The 16,911-nt window shown below is 38.0% G+C and overlaps 1 protein-coding gene across 3 annotated transcripts in view; it reads left to right on the top strand.

The window, feature by feature from the left end:
- The window catches only part of LOC119741600 (neurobeachin-like protein 1), a 55,817-nt gene extending 44,444 nt beyond the window's left edge, over positions 1–11,373 (top strand). For 2 of the 3 annotated variants that reach the window (XM_038217417.1, XM_038217416.1), the window contains exons 45-51: positions 593–702; positions 3,781–4,048; positions 4,814–4,930; positions 6,556–6,723; positions 7,288–7,436; positions 7,828–7,983; positions 10,861–11,373. In XM_038217417.1, the coding sequence (XP_038073345.1) occupies positions 593–702; positions 3,781–4,048; positions 4,814–4,930; positions 6,556–6,723; positions 7,288–7,436; positions 7,828–7,983; positions 10,861–10,867 (975 nt within the window). In that variant the 3' untranslated portion in view covers positions 10,868–11,373. Of the gene's footprint in view, positions 1–592; positions 703–1,334; positions 1,381–3,780; positions 4,049–4,813; positions 4,931–6,555; positions 6,724–7,287; positions 7,437–7,827; positions 7,984–10,860 lie in introns of those variants that run through there. The other variant, XM_038217418.1, reaches the window with a different exon arrangement.
- Positions 11,374–16,911: the final 5,538 nt, after the last annotated feature.

Below are 16,911 nucleotides of genomic sequence, written 5' to 3'. Positions count from 1 at the left end.
AAGCTTTCTTTAAGTACAAGAATCATTCAAATCACTCGTGTACTTTTCAAGTTACGGGATTTTAAACACAACCACCGTTTAAAGTTCTGTCCTCAGATCACAAAAAGTTTAAGTGTTCTTTCAGCAAAATGAAAACAATTCACTTAGGATGTGTGTGAATTGTTTTTGTTTTGCTGAAAGAACACACTCCTTTTTTGGTGATCCTTGGACAGATTTTTAAAACAGTGGTTGTGTTAAAAATTCATAACTTGAATAGTACTTGAGTGATTTGAATGATTCGTGTACTAAAAGAAAGCTTATGAATTGGGTTTTCATATCCTAGATTTTGAAAGTGCGACATGCAGAACTTTATTAAGAAAATGGTCCTGCCATTTGGGTTTCCGTTTTTTGACTCGCCCTGTATAGGGGAGAGGGCACAGCCAAGATACATAGCAACCAATAAGATGTCAGAATCACAAGGCCATTGCCTGCCCTCATATACACGTGTGTTATGCAGAGAGGTCTCCAGTCTAGCCACGCAGTGCCATTCGCTGTTCTACGCAGCGACTATGATTAGAGTGGCCATTTTCTATTCTATCTTCTATTTGACTAGGTGACTGTAACAGAGAAAGGCACACTGGGATCACACGGCTGGCTACCATACGACAAGTCCATCTCCAACTACTTCACGTTCGAGAGGGATTCCTCGCTTATCAATGCAAAGTAAGCACGTCTCAAAAACCTACAAGTGGTTTTTATTTCACCAAAGTTTATTTCTTGTCTTTCTGTAAACAGTTGTGAAGGATTCGTCTGCCTTCCCAAGCTGCCAAGCAGAAAAAAAATTATTCATAATATATGTCGTGGGTTCGAGTCCCACCCGAGTGATTTTTTTTCCAACTTTCACTCGGGAGGTAACACACTGAGTAAACAGTGTTTATACGTCGGTGAAATGCAAACCCTAATTTGATTGACCGAAAATACTTATTATCAAATTGATGCGCTAAGTTAAAAAATAAAACCAAAAGCAATAGCTGATTTGTAGTTCCAAGCAATGGACATGACTGGACACTGCTGGACCTTGTAATTACTAAATAAAATGTTCCACTGCTTAGCTGATTGTCAATGCTTAGCAACTAAGGCTTGTAGAGCGCTGTGATCCAGTGATTACAGTGTTCAACAGATGTTGCGTCCTCCGAAGCACTCAATTTCGAGGGTATATATCCAGCCATCTGGCATAGCAATTACACCAAAAGAGCTAGTGTTACTTCTAATAGTTATGTCAGTAGAGTGCACAGTTTGCTCTCCAGTAATTAACTCCTTTTTTCCCCATTTTTTCACCAAATTATTTTTCTCAGAAAACACAGACGCCTTTCTAAACATGTGTAAGTCTATAAAAATCAATCTGAATTTACGCACTCACAACTGGGAGTAAATGACTAGTCATGTTTTGCCTTTAAAGTACAGCTTTAATGCTATTAAAAATGGGGGAGTATCATCAACAGGCTTCTAGCCAGGCATACAATAGGATATCGGGCCGATACGCTTCGAAAAAAATCCGATACGCTTGAAGTTAACCGATATGCTATCAATACGCTTCACATTTTCCGTGACAAAAAAAACTACCCAAGGTTTTCTCACTACTTATAAAAGTTATACACAGGGCAAGACAGGGCGGCTTATACGCCAATCCTTAAAGAATAAAAATGAGATTCAAATGTGTATTAAATGTACTGGTATAAAATAAGATCTGTTGCTGAAACGAATTATCAATTGATACCTGAGGCAAATCATTTTTTTAAACGAACAGTGGAAGCACATCCCACGAAAAGATACTGAGGTTCGCTACCGAGCGCTAGCGGTAGTACATGTACACTGCCGCGCTGGCCGGCCGTGCGTGAGCGAACTCTTTCGTTGGAATCCGATGTGATTGCATGCGTGCCCTGGTCATGCATGCAACACACACGCTGTATGATCGGACCAAACCAATTGTTGGTAATACTAGTTGTTACCCCATTGACCCCACGCTGTAAGGACTTCGCGCTTCGCGCTCGCAAGATCCATTCGTCGCATGCCCCTATCCTTTAATTTCATCCTGGCTAGAACCCTGATCATCAAAGCTTTGATCTTGTCTTCTTTTTTTAAAAATTGTTTTTGTTGTCCACTTGATGCAAGGCAAGCTTTTTTTCTTTAGCACTTCTGTCTTTTATAGAGTTGACTAAATACTTCTTTTAGATTTTTTAGAGTTTCCTTGCTGAGCTAGTGTTTATTTGATGTTCATACAACTGTAATCTTTACTAGCATTACCAAAATTACTGTGAGCGCAGATCTTGAGTGCTTTTTCAATTTTCAAATTTCTTCATTAATTTGTGCAGAATACTGACCTCCAAATTCTTAGTAACAGAAAAAAAAGTCTTCAATTTTCCTCTTACTTGAATTCTGACATGCTTTATTAATATGGGTACATGATTGCTGGCCATCACCTACAAGCTCAATATCTGAATGGTCCAAAGTCTTTGCTAATTAACAGGAATTAGTGGGCTCAACTTAACCTTTCATCTTGCAAAGTATGAGTGCTTTTTCACGTGGGGGAAGGTCAAATGATTGAGTCTTAACCCTAAAAGGGCCGGGGTGGGGGGGGGGGGAGGACGGAATCTGCATCCCCCCTCAACTTTTCTGCGATACCCTTGAAAAACTTTTTTTTTCGTGGCCCGAGCTGTCCTGACTTTTTAGCCTTGAGTCTTAGGAATCTTTTGATACCCAAAAACATAAAATTCGGACCGTGGGTTGCCCTGCAGCAATAAATTTTATGGCACTACGCGCCGTGAAAACTGAATTTCCCCATATATGTAGTGTACACAAAGCAGAATTCGCGCATATGAATAATTAATTAGCCATAATTGCCAAACCCTTTAGTCATGAAATAGTCATGAAATAGTCATTATAGTCATGAAATTTCTTGGGTATGTTCATGTTAAGTTGTTGAGTTGTATTATTTTTCATCACTCGATGGCCGAGATCTTAGAGGGATAACCCAGCCCTTTTAGGGTTAACCTTTCTTTTGTCAGGACTTCATACAGCCATCAACTTGACAAAATTGTTTGTTGTGAATTTTTATTTGTGTGAGGTAACACAGTGACAGCTGTAGAACAAACCCATGCTTCCTAATATTAGATTGGATGGTTTCCATGGCAAAGTAAGCAATAAGAGTATGTTTGTGGTTGCACCGTGTTACAAGAAATGGCCTCAACATTTGAGACAGTATGCTCTGCCGATCAGAGACTCAGTCTGCGTGTAAACACAGTGTCTTTGCTTGGAGTTCTTGAGTGGTTCACTCTTATTCTCACTCAGAGTTCATTAACCCTAACCCCTTGAGTGATTTACTAGAAACCTTCCTCACTCCTGCAGATACCAACACTGTAAGGTAAACTCAACACCCAAACTGTTGGACTCTGATTATGGTGGTATGCCTAACCCCATGTAACGCATAATCAGATTTACCAGTGCAGTACTCACTCCAACAGATTCCAACAAACCCTGGTGTTGGAGTTTGACTGGATGGGGATTGTTAGGGTATAAGCCCGGTTCATAACTTCACGCGAAAGCATGTGCGAAGCAAAATTCATGTCATCAACAATGGTGGATGCGCTTCGAATGTATTGTTGACATCACAAATTTTGTTTCGCTTTCACTTTCACGTGAAGTATGAACCGAGCTTAATGCAGATACTTTTCAAGTAATGAAAAACTGATTACAAAAATTCTAAATTCCTGTGCGCTTATAAGATCATTCTTTCAATCTCAGAATCAGAAAGTCCGTAAGCGGGCCTTTCGCCCCCGGCCTGAAAGTCACCCCGTCCCTGTTTGTCACAACCCACGATGCCAAGCTGTTGTTGACCGGAGGCCACTGGGACAACAGCCTGCGCGTCTTCAACGTCGCCAAGGGCAAGCTCCTAGCCCACGTGGTCAGGCACACGGACATCGTGACGTGCTTGGCACTGGATAACTGCGGCATGCAGTTGATGACGGGGTCTCGGGACACCACGTGTATGATCTGGGAGATTGCATACCAGGTATGTAAGACTTTTCCACGGATCCGCTGATTTCCTCATTTTTTACTTATCATGATGCCATTACAACTTGAAAAACACTGTATAAAGTCTTGTGTGGTTTGGAATTTTCTTGTTTTTCTAAATTCCCAGTTGCATGCCTGTAGACTTGCGTTCAGAGTTAAACAGAACAAATTTATTCCAAAGTCTCGAATTATGTTTGACATTTGTAAGAGGTTCCACTACAGCCAAAGTATGGATTTTTGCAGAGGTTTGAAATGACTCCATGATAATCATGTGTATTTATAAAGCACACATATCTAGCAGTATTGGTGCTCAAGGCGCTACATCATTGTTACCCCTGCATATTGGGCCAATGAAACATTCCAAAGACAATCTCAGCTCCCTGGGGAGTATACAGCTCCATGCTGCCATTTAGGCGCAAAGGGGCTAAAACAACCACAATAACCACCTCTGCTTTCACAGGTACCCATTTACTCCTAGGTGGAGAGAAGCAATGAGTGACACAGTGCCTTGCCCAAGGGCACACGCACCATAACCCCAGGCTGGACTCGAACCCGCGACCTGCAGAATTACCTGCAGACCACGAATTCAGCGCTCCAGACCACGAGGCCACGGCACTCCACTCCGGTGTCCAGTCTATGTACATAAAGTTCGCTTCTCTGCAAACCAAATTCTGTTTTGGTTGAAATCAGTCCTTGATTCTTGAAGGATTGACAAGGGTTAGGGTTTATTGTGTTTTTGTGTGTGTTCATTCTTTGTGCACAGGGAGGTGTTGCGTGTGGTGTGGGTAGCCAGCCAGTACAGACATTATATGGTCATGATGACGAAGTATGCTGTGTAGCTATCAGCACAGAACTTGACATGGCCGTGTCAGCATCAAAGGTATGTGGACAGAGAAATTTTTTTTATGGTTTTTGCATCACATTTATATGAAATGTGATGCGATCAAGCTACACGAGTTGTTTGTCGGGAATTTTCATTTGGAGATACAGGCCAAAATAGGGCCACTTCATCACATCACTTCATCACATCTCTTGGTGTTCTGACGTCCATAATTTTTTAACTAAAGGTGGTATCAGCATGCAGTTTTCACAGATGTAATGCTGAGATTGTGCTCCTTTCAAATCTGTAATAAAAAAAATTTGACCGGGGTCGACAAACGACTCATTTAGCTTGATCGCATCACAAATGTCAGTGGTGTAGAATTGTTCTCACACAACGATTATCAGACACGCATGTACATGTATGACCTCTTGCTTATTTTCACATGAATGTTCGCAAACCCATAGAGTCTGCATGTGAGAGAAACACTCATGAGAAGATGTGGGAGAAATCGGAGATTTCAAAATCCAGTTATCGTAATTGTGTTCAAACTGAATAACATTTATCCATTTTCACTGGAAGCACACAGTCATGCCAACAAAAAGTGACGGTTGAGGTGCCACATGCAATGCCCTCCAGGGTGATTGGGTATTGCTTGCAGGATTCAATGACTACTGGGCCTTTACAACAACAAAAACACACTGGAATTGTAATATTCAAGGGAAAAATGGGCGGAAACCCTCTGATCAGTCAGATGGACAGGCAATTCATGCACTCGTAATAATTTGAGAAATAAACTCATCATATTGTAATATGTGTTTTAGATTCTGAAATAAACCAATAAATTTACAAGAATGTACGATTGCGCTCACTTGTCTTATATAGTAATGTAAAGTTTTTTTAAATCGTTCCATAATTAGGTGGTTATTGTCAATTGACCTATCGCGTTAGAATCGCGTCAACGCAGCTTGTGAAATATTGTCCAATTACATAATTTACAAATAGACGCGGAACGCGCAAAATCTGAGACAAACAAAATTTAGTGTACAAAAACTCCATTGGGTTGTCTAAGGGGCGTGGCTAACTCGCAAACGGCGATAGGTCAATTGAATTAATTCGGGTATGTAATTTTTTTTGTATTTTCTGTGTTATTCTGTGTGTGTTTTTAATTTATATTTTTAAGGACTCTTGTGTTTTATTGACTTATTGACTAAAATTTGAATGGATCTGCAGTGAAATCTCGATAAGTCAAACCTCAACTTGACTTGAGCAGAGTTTTGAGCTAAGCAGGATTTTATACTTTTATATCATTGTTTTACTACAGAAGGGAATGGATTCTTTGTTTGACTTAACAGTTGTTTTGAGTTATCAGAGTTTGAATTATCAAGATTTTACTGTATATGTAATTTCTACTGATTGCACATTGGGGAACATATCTCATGCGATATTTACTTGACAAAAACAAATCTTGAATCTTGAATCTTGACACTTGAATAACCAGACACTTTCTTAGCTCGGTAAAACTGATTGCATATAGGGGAGCATATCTCATGTGATTTTTTACGTGACAAATACAAATCTTGAATCTTGGATCTTGACACTTGAATAACCAGACACTGTCTTAGCTCAGTAAAAATGCCTACAGTCATTCAACGTCTGTAACTGTTCCCCCTTCCAACCTGCAGGATAGTACAGTCATCATCCACACCATTATGAAGGGTCACTACGTCAGGACATTACGCCCCCCTGTCTTAGACCCCCAAGCACCCATCACTATCCCATGTCTTGCCTTATCCGACGAGGGTCACGTAGCGGCCGTGTGTACACCCCAGTACAGCAAGAAGACCAGCCAGGTACAAATATTAAAATGCCAAGTCTTTTTCAAATTGCAAATATACGAGAAAAGCAGGCCAACGTCTCAACTTAGGGATGCTTGAATATGGCATCGGGAAACAGTATTATTGCATCGGAAAACCTGGATTATTTTTTCTCATTTAAAAATTCGCAAGTATTCTGTGAAATGTACCCCCAAAAAAAAAAAAAAAATCTGGGACGGTCCAGTAGACTGGAATTAAAACAATATATTGGTTCGTCGTCTCAAGTCGGCACAATTTTGAGATTCACTCTTGGGTTTTGCCCATCTCCGATGTATTTTATTGATTGAAATGAATTGAATTGAAAATAACTGAAAAGTAAAAAACTTTAGTAGTATACTTGTTGTGGTATTTAATGCACCAAATTGTTTCGCTTTTTTGTGGGCTCAGAATAATACCTGAATTGAATCTGTCAAAGAAGGTTGATTGAAAATTACATTATGTAAAGAGGGAATTTGGGGGGGGGGGGGGTAGTGACAGACAACATAATCACAAAAGTGCATATCACACTGTAAATTCTTGCTTTGGTTTTTTTTTCTCCAGGATCTCTGTTCTGTCCACGTCTATTCCATTAACGGCAAGCATATCTGTGATACTACCCTATCCAGCAAGATCATACATATTGATATCACTGAAGAGTTTCTGCTCACTGCTGACGATAAGGGCACGTTGACCATCAGGAGACTCTTTGGGTAAATATCAGTAGAGTTACAGTACTTATCCACCTTCAAGAAAGAGAATCAGGCTAGATCCAAATTACCGGTACACGGGCCTTATTCATGAGTCGGCCATATTGAATTGAAAGTTAGGTAAAATCTGAATTCTTGGAACTTGCGAAGAGAAATAAAAACCAAGTTAATTTATAAAAAAAATCCAGTCTGCTTCAATGAATAATTTCAAATTTGTAATTAAACATTCCCTAATGTTTAAAGCCATATTTAAAAAGAAATGACAGTAAAATAAGGCTGCATTATGCCTGCATAAATAGTCTGGCGCCGTCCCATTCACAGTAAGCCATCTCGTGAATAAGGCCCATGGCTATGGCTTGCAACTACTGACCTTGTTTGTCTTGTTCTACGTCAGCCTTGAGGTATGTACCACCATGCCGCTGTACGTACCAATCCACTGCGTCAGCGTAGTACCAACCAAGAGCCAGATACTAGTGGGTCTACGGGACGGCAAGCTCATCATTGTGGCGGTGGACCGGCCGGCGGAGGCCAGGAAACTCCCGCTGCTGGGGTAACGTAGATTCAATTCTTTGATTGCTTAAAGGGAAGATACAACATTTGCAAACATTAAAAAACGAAATGATCAAATTATCACGAAATACCTTACTGGATTGTTAGGGAATGAGAGTCTAAAGCATCCTGTAAAATCGTGGCTCCTGGTGTGCTGACATTTTCAAGAAAAATTGTCGGCCGACCAGCGTTGGAAAAAACTGGCTAATTTTCAAAAAACTACTCCTAATTTTTCATATTTAGTTATTCGCATTTTCTTTGCAATTGATTACACACCTGCAAAGGGGTACAAGCCTGCCAGACTGATTCTCTAACCTTACAATTCCCCAAAATCTACAAATCTACATCTAAAGTGGGGTCAGGAAACCAGACTACAAGAACATGATAGGTTTTCTTGGTTTTTCCAGCATCTACAAGCCCAAAACGTGAAACAAGTCAGTTTAAAAATATTTGCTACAACATTCTAATCCTCCAAATCCATTTATTTCTGAAAATTGCAGGAAAAGCAAATGTTGTACATTCCCTTTAATTCAATTTACGTCAGGAAGTAGATAAATCCCATTTTTCTTTGGGGGGGGGGTTCTCAGATTCTGATTTGCCTTTTTTCTTAAAAGAGTTTATTACACCAGGACCCAGTTTTCATGACAGTAGGTGAAAAATCATTGCCAGGGAAACAGAAAATTAAGTGCTTACAGCACATTTCATTGATAAAAATGATTTTGGCTTGTGTCACTGCAGTCATACTGGAATTTGTATCCTTGTGGAGACATTCCTTTGGTCTCGTGTACTAAAGTTTTCGAGTTTGAAAGTGTATTTTAAAAATGCTCTTATTTTAACCAGAATTAATTTCCTTGGCTGAAATTTGGACTTAACATCCGTTTTCTAAAACTCTTCCATTTGCGACTGATCAACATAGCTTGGAAATTCCTAGTTTTTGAGTAAAATCCATATATTTATTTCATGAAAACCTTGTGGAGACGTATTCATCTATAGAAATTGCCCTGTGGAGACGTATACAATCTTTTGTTCCCTATTGTACACACGTCTCCAGAGGGTATGGTGTATCAGATCAGTCATCCTGTAACTACAGTCGACTCATGTTAAATACAAACTCAGCTGGAGCTAGCCTAAATGTTTGTTGTATCAGAACTTTGTATTAAGTGGAATGCCTGTCCCATTCATTGTGCACATAATATGCACATTTGGGACCAAGGCTATATTTTATGTTTGCTATAACCAGAATTTGTATTAACAGAGTTTGTATTAATGAGAGTCAACTGTATAATGTTTCCTTGCTGAATGCCAAAAAAATAATAATTATAAAAAAAAAAAAAATCCTCTCTTGTGCAGAACCATGAGATTGAGCCTAGTTCCTTCAATGCTTTTTATGCCCCGCGGCGAAGCCGAAGGGGCATACTGTTTCCGCCTTGTCCTTCCGTGGGTGGGTGTGTGTGTGGGTGGGTGGGGGTGAGCTTGTCTTACATACGCAGTGTGGACTTCCGAACAAAAGACGTCCACATAATGTAGGTAGCAGCGACGAAGTGTGGACTTGCCCACGTCCACACAGTGTTTCCCCATTTCTGGAAAACAGGTTTAGAGGCATTTTTGGGTTAGGTTTATCCGTAGCAGAATGAAGAGAAACACTAAAGGGAATCATTGAAAAAAAATTGGGTTGTAAGAGTTTTCACAGTTTGAGAAAAATGAGTTTTTCCACTGGTGTTCCTTAACTACACGAAAAGAAAGGAAAGTCCACACTAGGTATGTGAAACAAGTCTGGGTGTGGGTGTGTGTGTCCGGACAAATCTTGTCAGCGCGATAACTTGAGAAATACTTAACATATGAACTTCAAATTTGGTTTGTGGATTGTCCTTGGTAATCCTAAGAAGCCTTTTGCATTTGGGGCCGAAAGGTCAAGGGTCAAGGTCACAGTGGCTGAAACAATAGAAATTTTGTCAGCGTGATAACTTGAGAAATACTTAACATATGAACTTCAAATTTGGTTTGTGGATTTTCCTTGGTAATCCTAAGAAGCCTTTTGCATTTGGGGCCGAAAGGTCAAGGGTCAAGGTCACAGTGGCTGAAACAATAGAAATTTTGTCAGTGCGATAACTTGAGAAATACTTAACATATGAACTTCAAATTTGGTTTGTGGATTGTCCTTGGTAATCCTAAGAAGCCTTTTGCATTTGGGGCCGAAAGGTCAAGGGTCAAGGTCACAGTGGCTGAAACAATAGAAATTTTGTCAGCGCGATAACTTGAGAAATACTTAACATATGAACTTCAAATTTGGTTTGTGGATTGTCCTTGGTAATCCTAAGAAGCCTTTTGCATTTGGGGCCGAAAGGTCAAGGGTCAAGGTCACAGTGGCTGAAACAATAGAAATTTTGTCAGCGCGATAACTTGAGAAATACTTAACATATGAACTTCAAATTTGGTTTGTGGATTGTCCTTGGTAATCCTAAGAAGCCTTTTGCATTTGGGGCCAAAAGGTCAAGGGTCAAGGTCACAGTGACTAAAACAAAAGAAATTTTGTCAGCGCGATAACTTGAGAAATACTTTACATATGAACTTCAAATTTGGTTTGTGGATTGTCCTTGGCAATCCTAAGGAGCCTATTGCATTGGGGGTCGAAAGGTCAAGGGTCAAGGTCACAGTGGCTAAAACAATAGAAATCTTGTATTTATTCTGAGATCATAGGGATTAGGGATTAATTCATATAAAACCTACAGAGGACACTAATGCTGTCAATGAACGTTCCATTTGACCAAGGTAAATGTAAGTTGATGTTAGAGTGGTGTTATGTCATGGAAACAGTCACGGTTGCGGGGCATTTGTGTTTGTAAACACACCTGACTTGTTTCAATTTTTTTTTTGACAGGCGATGATCAGCAAAAAGTGCCAGGGATGCCAACTGAATGGATTCAATGCAATGCGCTCACACGCTTGAGGGCGCTCTTGCAACTCACCGTCTTCCATCAATATCAGAATACCCTATGCTTTTTATAGCTCTGGATTTGGGTAAAAAAACCTACGGCAAAGGTCATCATAAGAATATATTAAATGTTTCTGTGCATATATCGCATTTTTTCTTTCTTTCATGATTTAAACATACCGTACCAGAAACTTAATTTTGACTAATTATGGAAAAAAAATATGACGGGATCTTTCAAAATTTCATATGCTTAGAGAACTAAAAAAGAAGTGTAAAATGTATGGACCATCAAACTCAAATGCATAAAGGTCAGAAATCTTTTGGCATGATTTCCAAAAATACCCTAAATTTATTTTGTGATGGGCATTTCTGCATCTTCTTTTGAGCTTGATTTTAGTTAACTTGATACACTCAACCAAAAAAAAAGGAAATCCCCCTAATACTTTTTTGTCCAACTCAAAAATAACTGAGCAAAATTTGACCCAAAACAGTGACAATGTGTACGAAATTATGCAATTTATGACAAATGATAACAACAAAAAAAGTTGCACTTTTGTGTACGTGCAAGTTGTGGGCGAACATTTGGTCTCTAACGCAATCTTCCAACAAAAATTTCTCGACAAATAATTTCAAATTTTGTTGGTTATCTTTTTACCCTTTCGTTTACTGAACCTTGAATAACATGAAAAGTGTGCAGTAAAGGAAAGGGTGAATTGATAACCAACAAAATTTGAAATTAATTTTAAGAAATTTTTGGTGGAAGATTGCGTTAAAGACAAAATGTTCACACTCAACTTGCACATATTCAAAAGTGCAACTTTTTGTTTTGTATCATTTGTCTACATTGCATAATTTCGTACACATTATCACTGTTTTGAGCCAAATAAAGAGTATGGCTGGATTGCTAAGGAATTTCTTTATTTGGATTAGTCTTTATTTGAGCGAGAGGTGCTCAGTAGTTTTTGAGTTAGACAAAAGTATTAGGTGGGGACTTTCTTTTTTGGTGAGTTTATGATACAACTTACTTTTTTGAAAGGCTCATATTTTAAAATTCATGGTCAGTGTTGAACTTTCATACATGGTTGGGTTTTTTTTAAACTCTCTCCCAAATCTTACCTTGAATATTGAAATAAAAATCCCTGAATTTGTACAAATTGTAGTATTGTAAATCAGATTTATATAGAAATGTGTCAGCCTTGCAATCACGCAAGCCTCTAGAGTTAGACTTGCCACAGTCTTTCCCACATTCCAAGTGACCTAATTAGTTGGCATGTATTTAAATTTATCCATAAAAAACATTGGATATTTAAGAAGTATACATAAACTATACTTATACAATAAGAGAAATTATATATCGTGTTAAGCTACTGAATGTGACACAATATGGACCAATGACACGGATGTAATGAGCTTGCACATTGCTTTATATTGCTATTATAAGCGCTTGCTATCTCGTAATTTTTAAATAGAATCAGCATTTAATTATATGTTGTCCACGTAAACTGGAGGAACATGGTACGTGTGTAGCTACTACCCCCGATGGACTAGCTTAGAAGCATTCCTTGCTCCATATTACATTCGGTGGAGGATGTACACAGTTGCTAGGCAGAACATTTTTGTGCTTTAAAAATTTATGTTATCAGCTTTATTTAATTAAACAGCAAGACCTTTTTCATTCCCCTTTTTTGTGTACATAAAGGTTGATTCCTTATAATTTGGTCACATTTATGTCTTCAAAATTTTGTAGAGGGCAAATTCCGAGAATTAGACAAATGACATTTGGAAATTGTCTAGGAATCGTCTAGGCTGGATGGAGAACATAGGTTAAGACGATTGGTTTTCATTTTTATCATTTTCTTGTGAAGATGAAACTGTTCAGGTGCAATTATTGTAAAAAAAAAAAAAAATGTTGATAGAAGTATGAGCATTAATCAGTGTGTGATTACATTCCTATTTTTTTTTCTCCAGAAGTAGAGAATTATACCATTTGAAAACCTTTCTAGAGTAGGGTTCAGCCCCAGACCTGATGTTCATTAACCTATGCATTTGATAAATAAGGACTGTTAAAATTAACAGGAACATTCCATCCTTTGGTAAGAAATCATTTTTTCTTATGCTGTGACTTGGCACTGAATGATGTACCTCTCATTAATTGTTGGATCAAAGAAAACAAAAATAGAGATTTTCTCTTTTGCATTGTACATGTATCAGCCCAAAAAACTTGAGTTCTTTTAAGAGCCCATAGTAGAAAAAAGACCGCTCGGGTGGGATTCGATTTCAGGACGTCCCGTTTACAAGTGCAAATGTCTTGCTGACTCGTCTACTTGCTGATGACGTTGTGTCGACTTGAATTCCGCATAGGTTTTTTTTTTTAGTTGGGTGGGATTCGAACTCGGGGTGTCCCGTTTACAAATCCAAAGTGTTACTGACTCAACTTCTTAAGTGGGTTGACTTGAATTCCACGCAGCCAGGACTTTACTTGGGTAGGATTCGAACTCAGGACGTCCCGTTTACAAATCAAGAAGTCTTACTGAGTCAACTTTTTACTGATGATGGTGGGTTGACTTGAATCCACAACTTTACTTGGGTTGGATTCGAACTCAGGACCTCCTGTTAACAAGTCCAGATGGTGTACTGACACAACTACTCGTTGATGTGTCGAGTTGACTTGAATTCCACGTAGCAAGCAGTTTTTATTTGGGTTGGATTCGAACTCTAGACATCATTGTTAGAAGTTCAGGTGGTCTTACTAAATATGTGGGTTGAATTGAATTGACAGGTGCAAGTAGCATAAACAAATATTTATGCAATGAAACAAAATTCTGTAGGTACTCAAAACAATCATATTTGTGATTCTTAAATCTTTTTATTTAAAAATTGTTACTATCTTTTCTACATTACTGTCTGTACTTTAAGAAAAAAAAATACCTGTTTCTCCTCAACCAACCACATGATTTTATACCAGAAAGTGAGTTGAATTAATACAAATTTGTTAAAGGTCTATTTTTTAATATAAAACCTTCTAATGTAACAATGTTTTTACTGAGGACATATTAATACATGCATGTGAATTTATGTGAATGGATTGTAAAATGCATGCTTTAATGGTTGGAAATCCTGACTTAATTCTATTCAAATTAAAAAAAAAAAAAATCAGTTTTGAAGTTTATGAAAGAGCTGCTGATTACTTGGTTTACGCATCAGTGTTGATTAAAAGTTGGCATTAGTTGATCGCATCAGAAAATTCCACCAAATTGTTCAAGTCTTTCCAGTTGTAAGATGATGAGGCCAAGTCCATGCAAATTGGATCGATTTCCAAAATAATTTTGGTTTGTATATTGCATGATGAAAACTTAAAGGAACTTTGAAAGTTTGTCTACCTTTGCAGTACATGTACACGGTTCCTCACGATCAAGAGCATTGAGGTGTGTTATGTCCAGAATCGGTTTTTGAGGGCTCTTTGGAAAGTAGGTTTTTTAACTGAAATGAACTCGACTACCCTCGTAAAAAAAATTACAATAAAATAAAATGAATTCAAATGTCACATTCAAAATAGTGAAAATCTGGTCACAACCGCAAAGCGTGTACAATTTCTAAAACTATAGAATTTGTATTCAATTATAGTTTGTATTTGCTATCCAGTTTAATATTCAGCCTTGTAAACTATGCTTGGAAACCTCAAAAATTACTTAAACAAAGATTTATTCTTGTATAAAGGCCACATCAGTTCTCGATTTCTTCTCAAAACAAAAGGATTTCAGATTCTGTTTAGATTTTGCTCAACTTTCAAATAGAAAAAAAAGTAAGTGGGGTTATACAAGCATTAAGCGCAGGCTGGCTATGTTGAAGTGTTTATTTGTTGTATGGGGCTTTGGGGACAACACGAGGTCATGTCACAGTGTCTTACATTTTGTGTCCTAAATCCTTAGGTTAATGGTTTCTTTTGTTTAACTCTGTGGTGAACCAAAGTAAAGCAAACTTATTCCTATATTATGTACACACACACACAAAAGTTCTATTTGCAATCTCAGAATATTTGTTATTACATGTATATTGTAATTCACATGAAAAAAAATAAAGGAAGTTTAATATAGTGTTAAAGCTTCATCCTGAAAACAGTGTGTCGGTAATTGTTGTATTTCAGCAAGTTTCGAACGATTGGACTATTGTTTAAAGTCTGAACAAGGTATCCCTTGCTTGTATTTTAATGAACAAATTTGGGGGAAACAAACATTTGTCAACAACTTTTCTTTTATTTACATGATTCATAATTCAAGTACACATTACTTAATGAAGATTCAAATTGTAAAGGAAGATAATCTTTCTGTGCTATGGAGCATTTATGAGTGGCCTTTTATGCACATAAAAACGCATCACTGTCACAGAAGTTTTTGAAACCTGGTTTCATCTTCAGGACTTGTCTCACGCCCAAGAGTCCTAAGAATCCTAGGCTACTTTCAAACCTCATCTGAATAAACAAACCAAAGGCCTTGTGTGAGAGAATTTGGTCTCCGCAGAAAATGCACCAATATTGTAGTAGAGACTGTGAAGCTGTAGCCGGAAGGCAAAGCTGGAAATGAAGCCATGATTTCACAAACCCCATCAATTCCACTAAGTAATAAATTTTACCTTCGCCCTTTTAACATTTGACCTCTGCTAAAATCTATATGCAAATCCAGCCATTGTAAACACAAATATGGTGTCCAAGAGTGTACTCAAGCATTGTAGAAACATGTAGTCGAACACGAACTCTCACTCGCTTCTTGGATCTATATTTTTACTTCTGAAAACTGTTCATCGCACTGCAGTACATTTCCACTGTATACTTTGGCTGTATCCATAAAATTGGCCGATGTTGACAAAAAAACTACAGAGGAAAACAGAGGGTTCACACTTCACAGAAAAGCCAGTGTCACATATTGGTGAGGTCAACAGGAAATATCTCCAATGCCTATGAGAACGTGCTTTGCATGTTTTGACACTTTTCACCAGGAACATTTTGCCATGCATTCCCATGTCGTATGAACTGGTCTTAATGTACTGAAGTTTTAATTACAAAATCAACAAAAAGTAACAATGTCAATCAAACTTCAACAATACTTTGGTTTCACAATTGGGTGGAAGAAACTATTTTAGTGGATTGCATCAGAAGAATTATGCACTTAGAATTAAAAAAAAAGAAGCAATAATGTTCTTAAAACATGTCAAATTCCTAAATTAAAAAAGCAAAAAGGAAAAATTAAACGTTATAATTCAGATGTGAACAATACTATGGAGTAAAGGGTAATCTCCATGATCACACACCTCTTTAAAATATTTTTAAAGAAAAAAACAAAACGCGAAAAATAAGCACCTATTGACATTTCCACTAACATCTGGTGCAACCGAAAATTCTCTTCACAGTTGTCAATATGACAATTACTGAATAGATACAGTTATCAACATTTCCCTTGTACCAAAATTTAAAGATTAATAAACAAAAACCTTCAATGTCAAACTTTAGGCAACAACGCTATCCTGTGGCTACTTGACAACAGGAAAAGCTTTTATGCTTCTTACTTTACAATATTCACCACAATAGTACAGTTGTCAAGATGATCTCGAAGAGAAGTTTTTGTTTAAATACAGGGGATCACTCCCAAAGTTACAGTCCCGAGTATCATCTGTTGTTCAACGGAGCCCACAAGCTCCACAACATCTGATATTGTGCGACTCCGCGCGCTAGCCAATCGGAGTCGATTTTAGAAACTGTGACGTCATGAGCAGAAATTCGGCCTTAGGCCAAAAAAAAAAATATTCGGTCTCTGGTCAGACCAAAGTTCCGGAATTGACGCGGGGACGCGGCTTTTTTTTTTGGCTTTTTTTTTTTCCTTCAAGCTTGGATTGTACAGACAAGGTGGGGTACTATTTTGTTTTTTTGGTGTCCTCATGTACATTGGTGTCCTCCATAATTTGCCTTGGTGCTCTCGATCATTTGCCTTGGTGCAATTTCCCATT

The sequence above is a fragment of the Patiria miniata genome, unplaced genomic scaffold, assembly GCF_015706575.1.
Source record: "Patiria miniata isolate m_02_andy unplaced genomic scaffold, ASM1570657v1 HiC_scaffold_5, whole genome shotgun sequence".
NCBI classification, from domain to species: domain Eukaryota; kingdom Metazoa; phylum Echinodermata; class Asteroidea; order Valvatida; family Asterinidae; genus Patiria; species Patiria miniata.
This window is presented reverse-complemented; position numbering and strand designations above follow the sequence as displayed.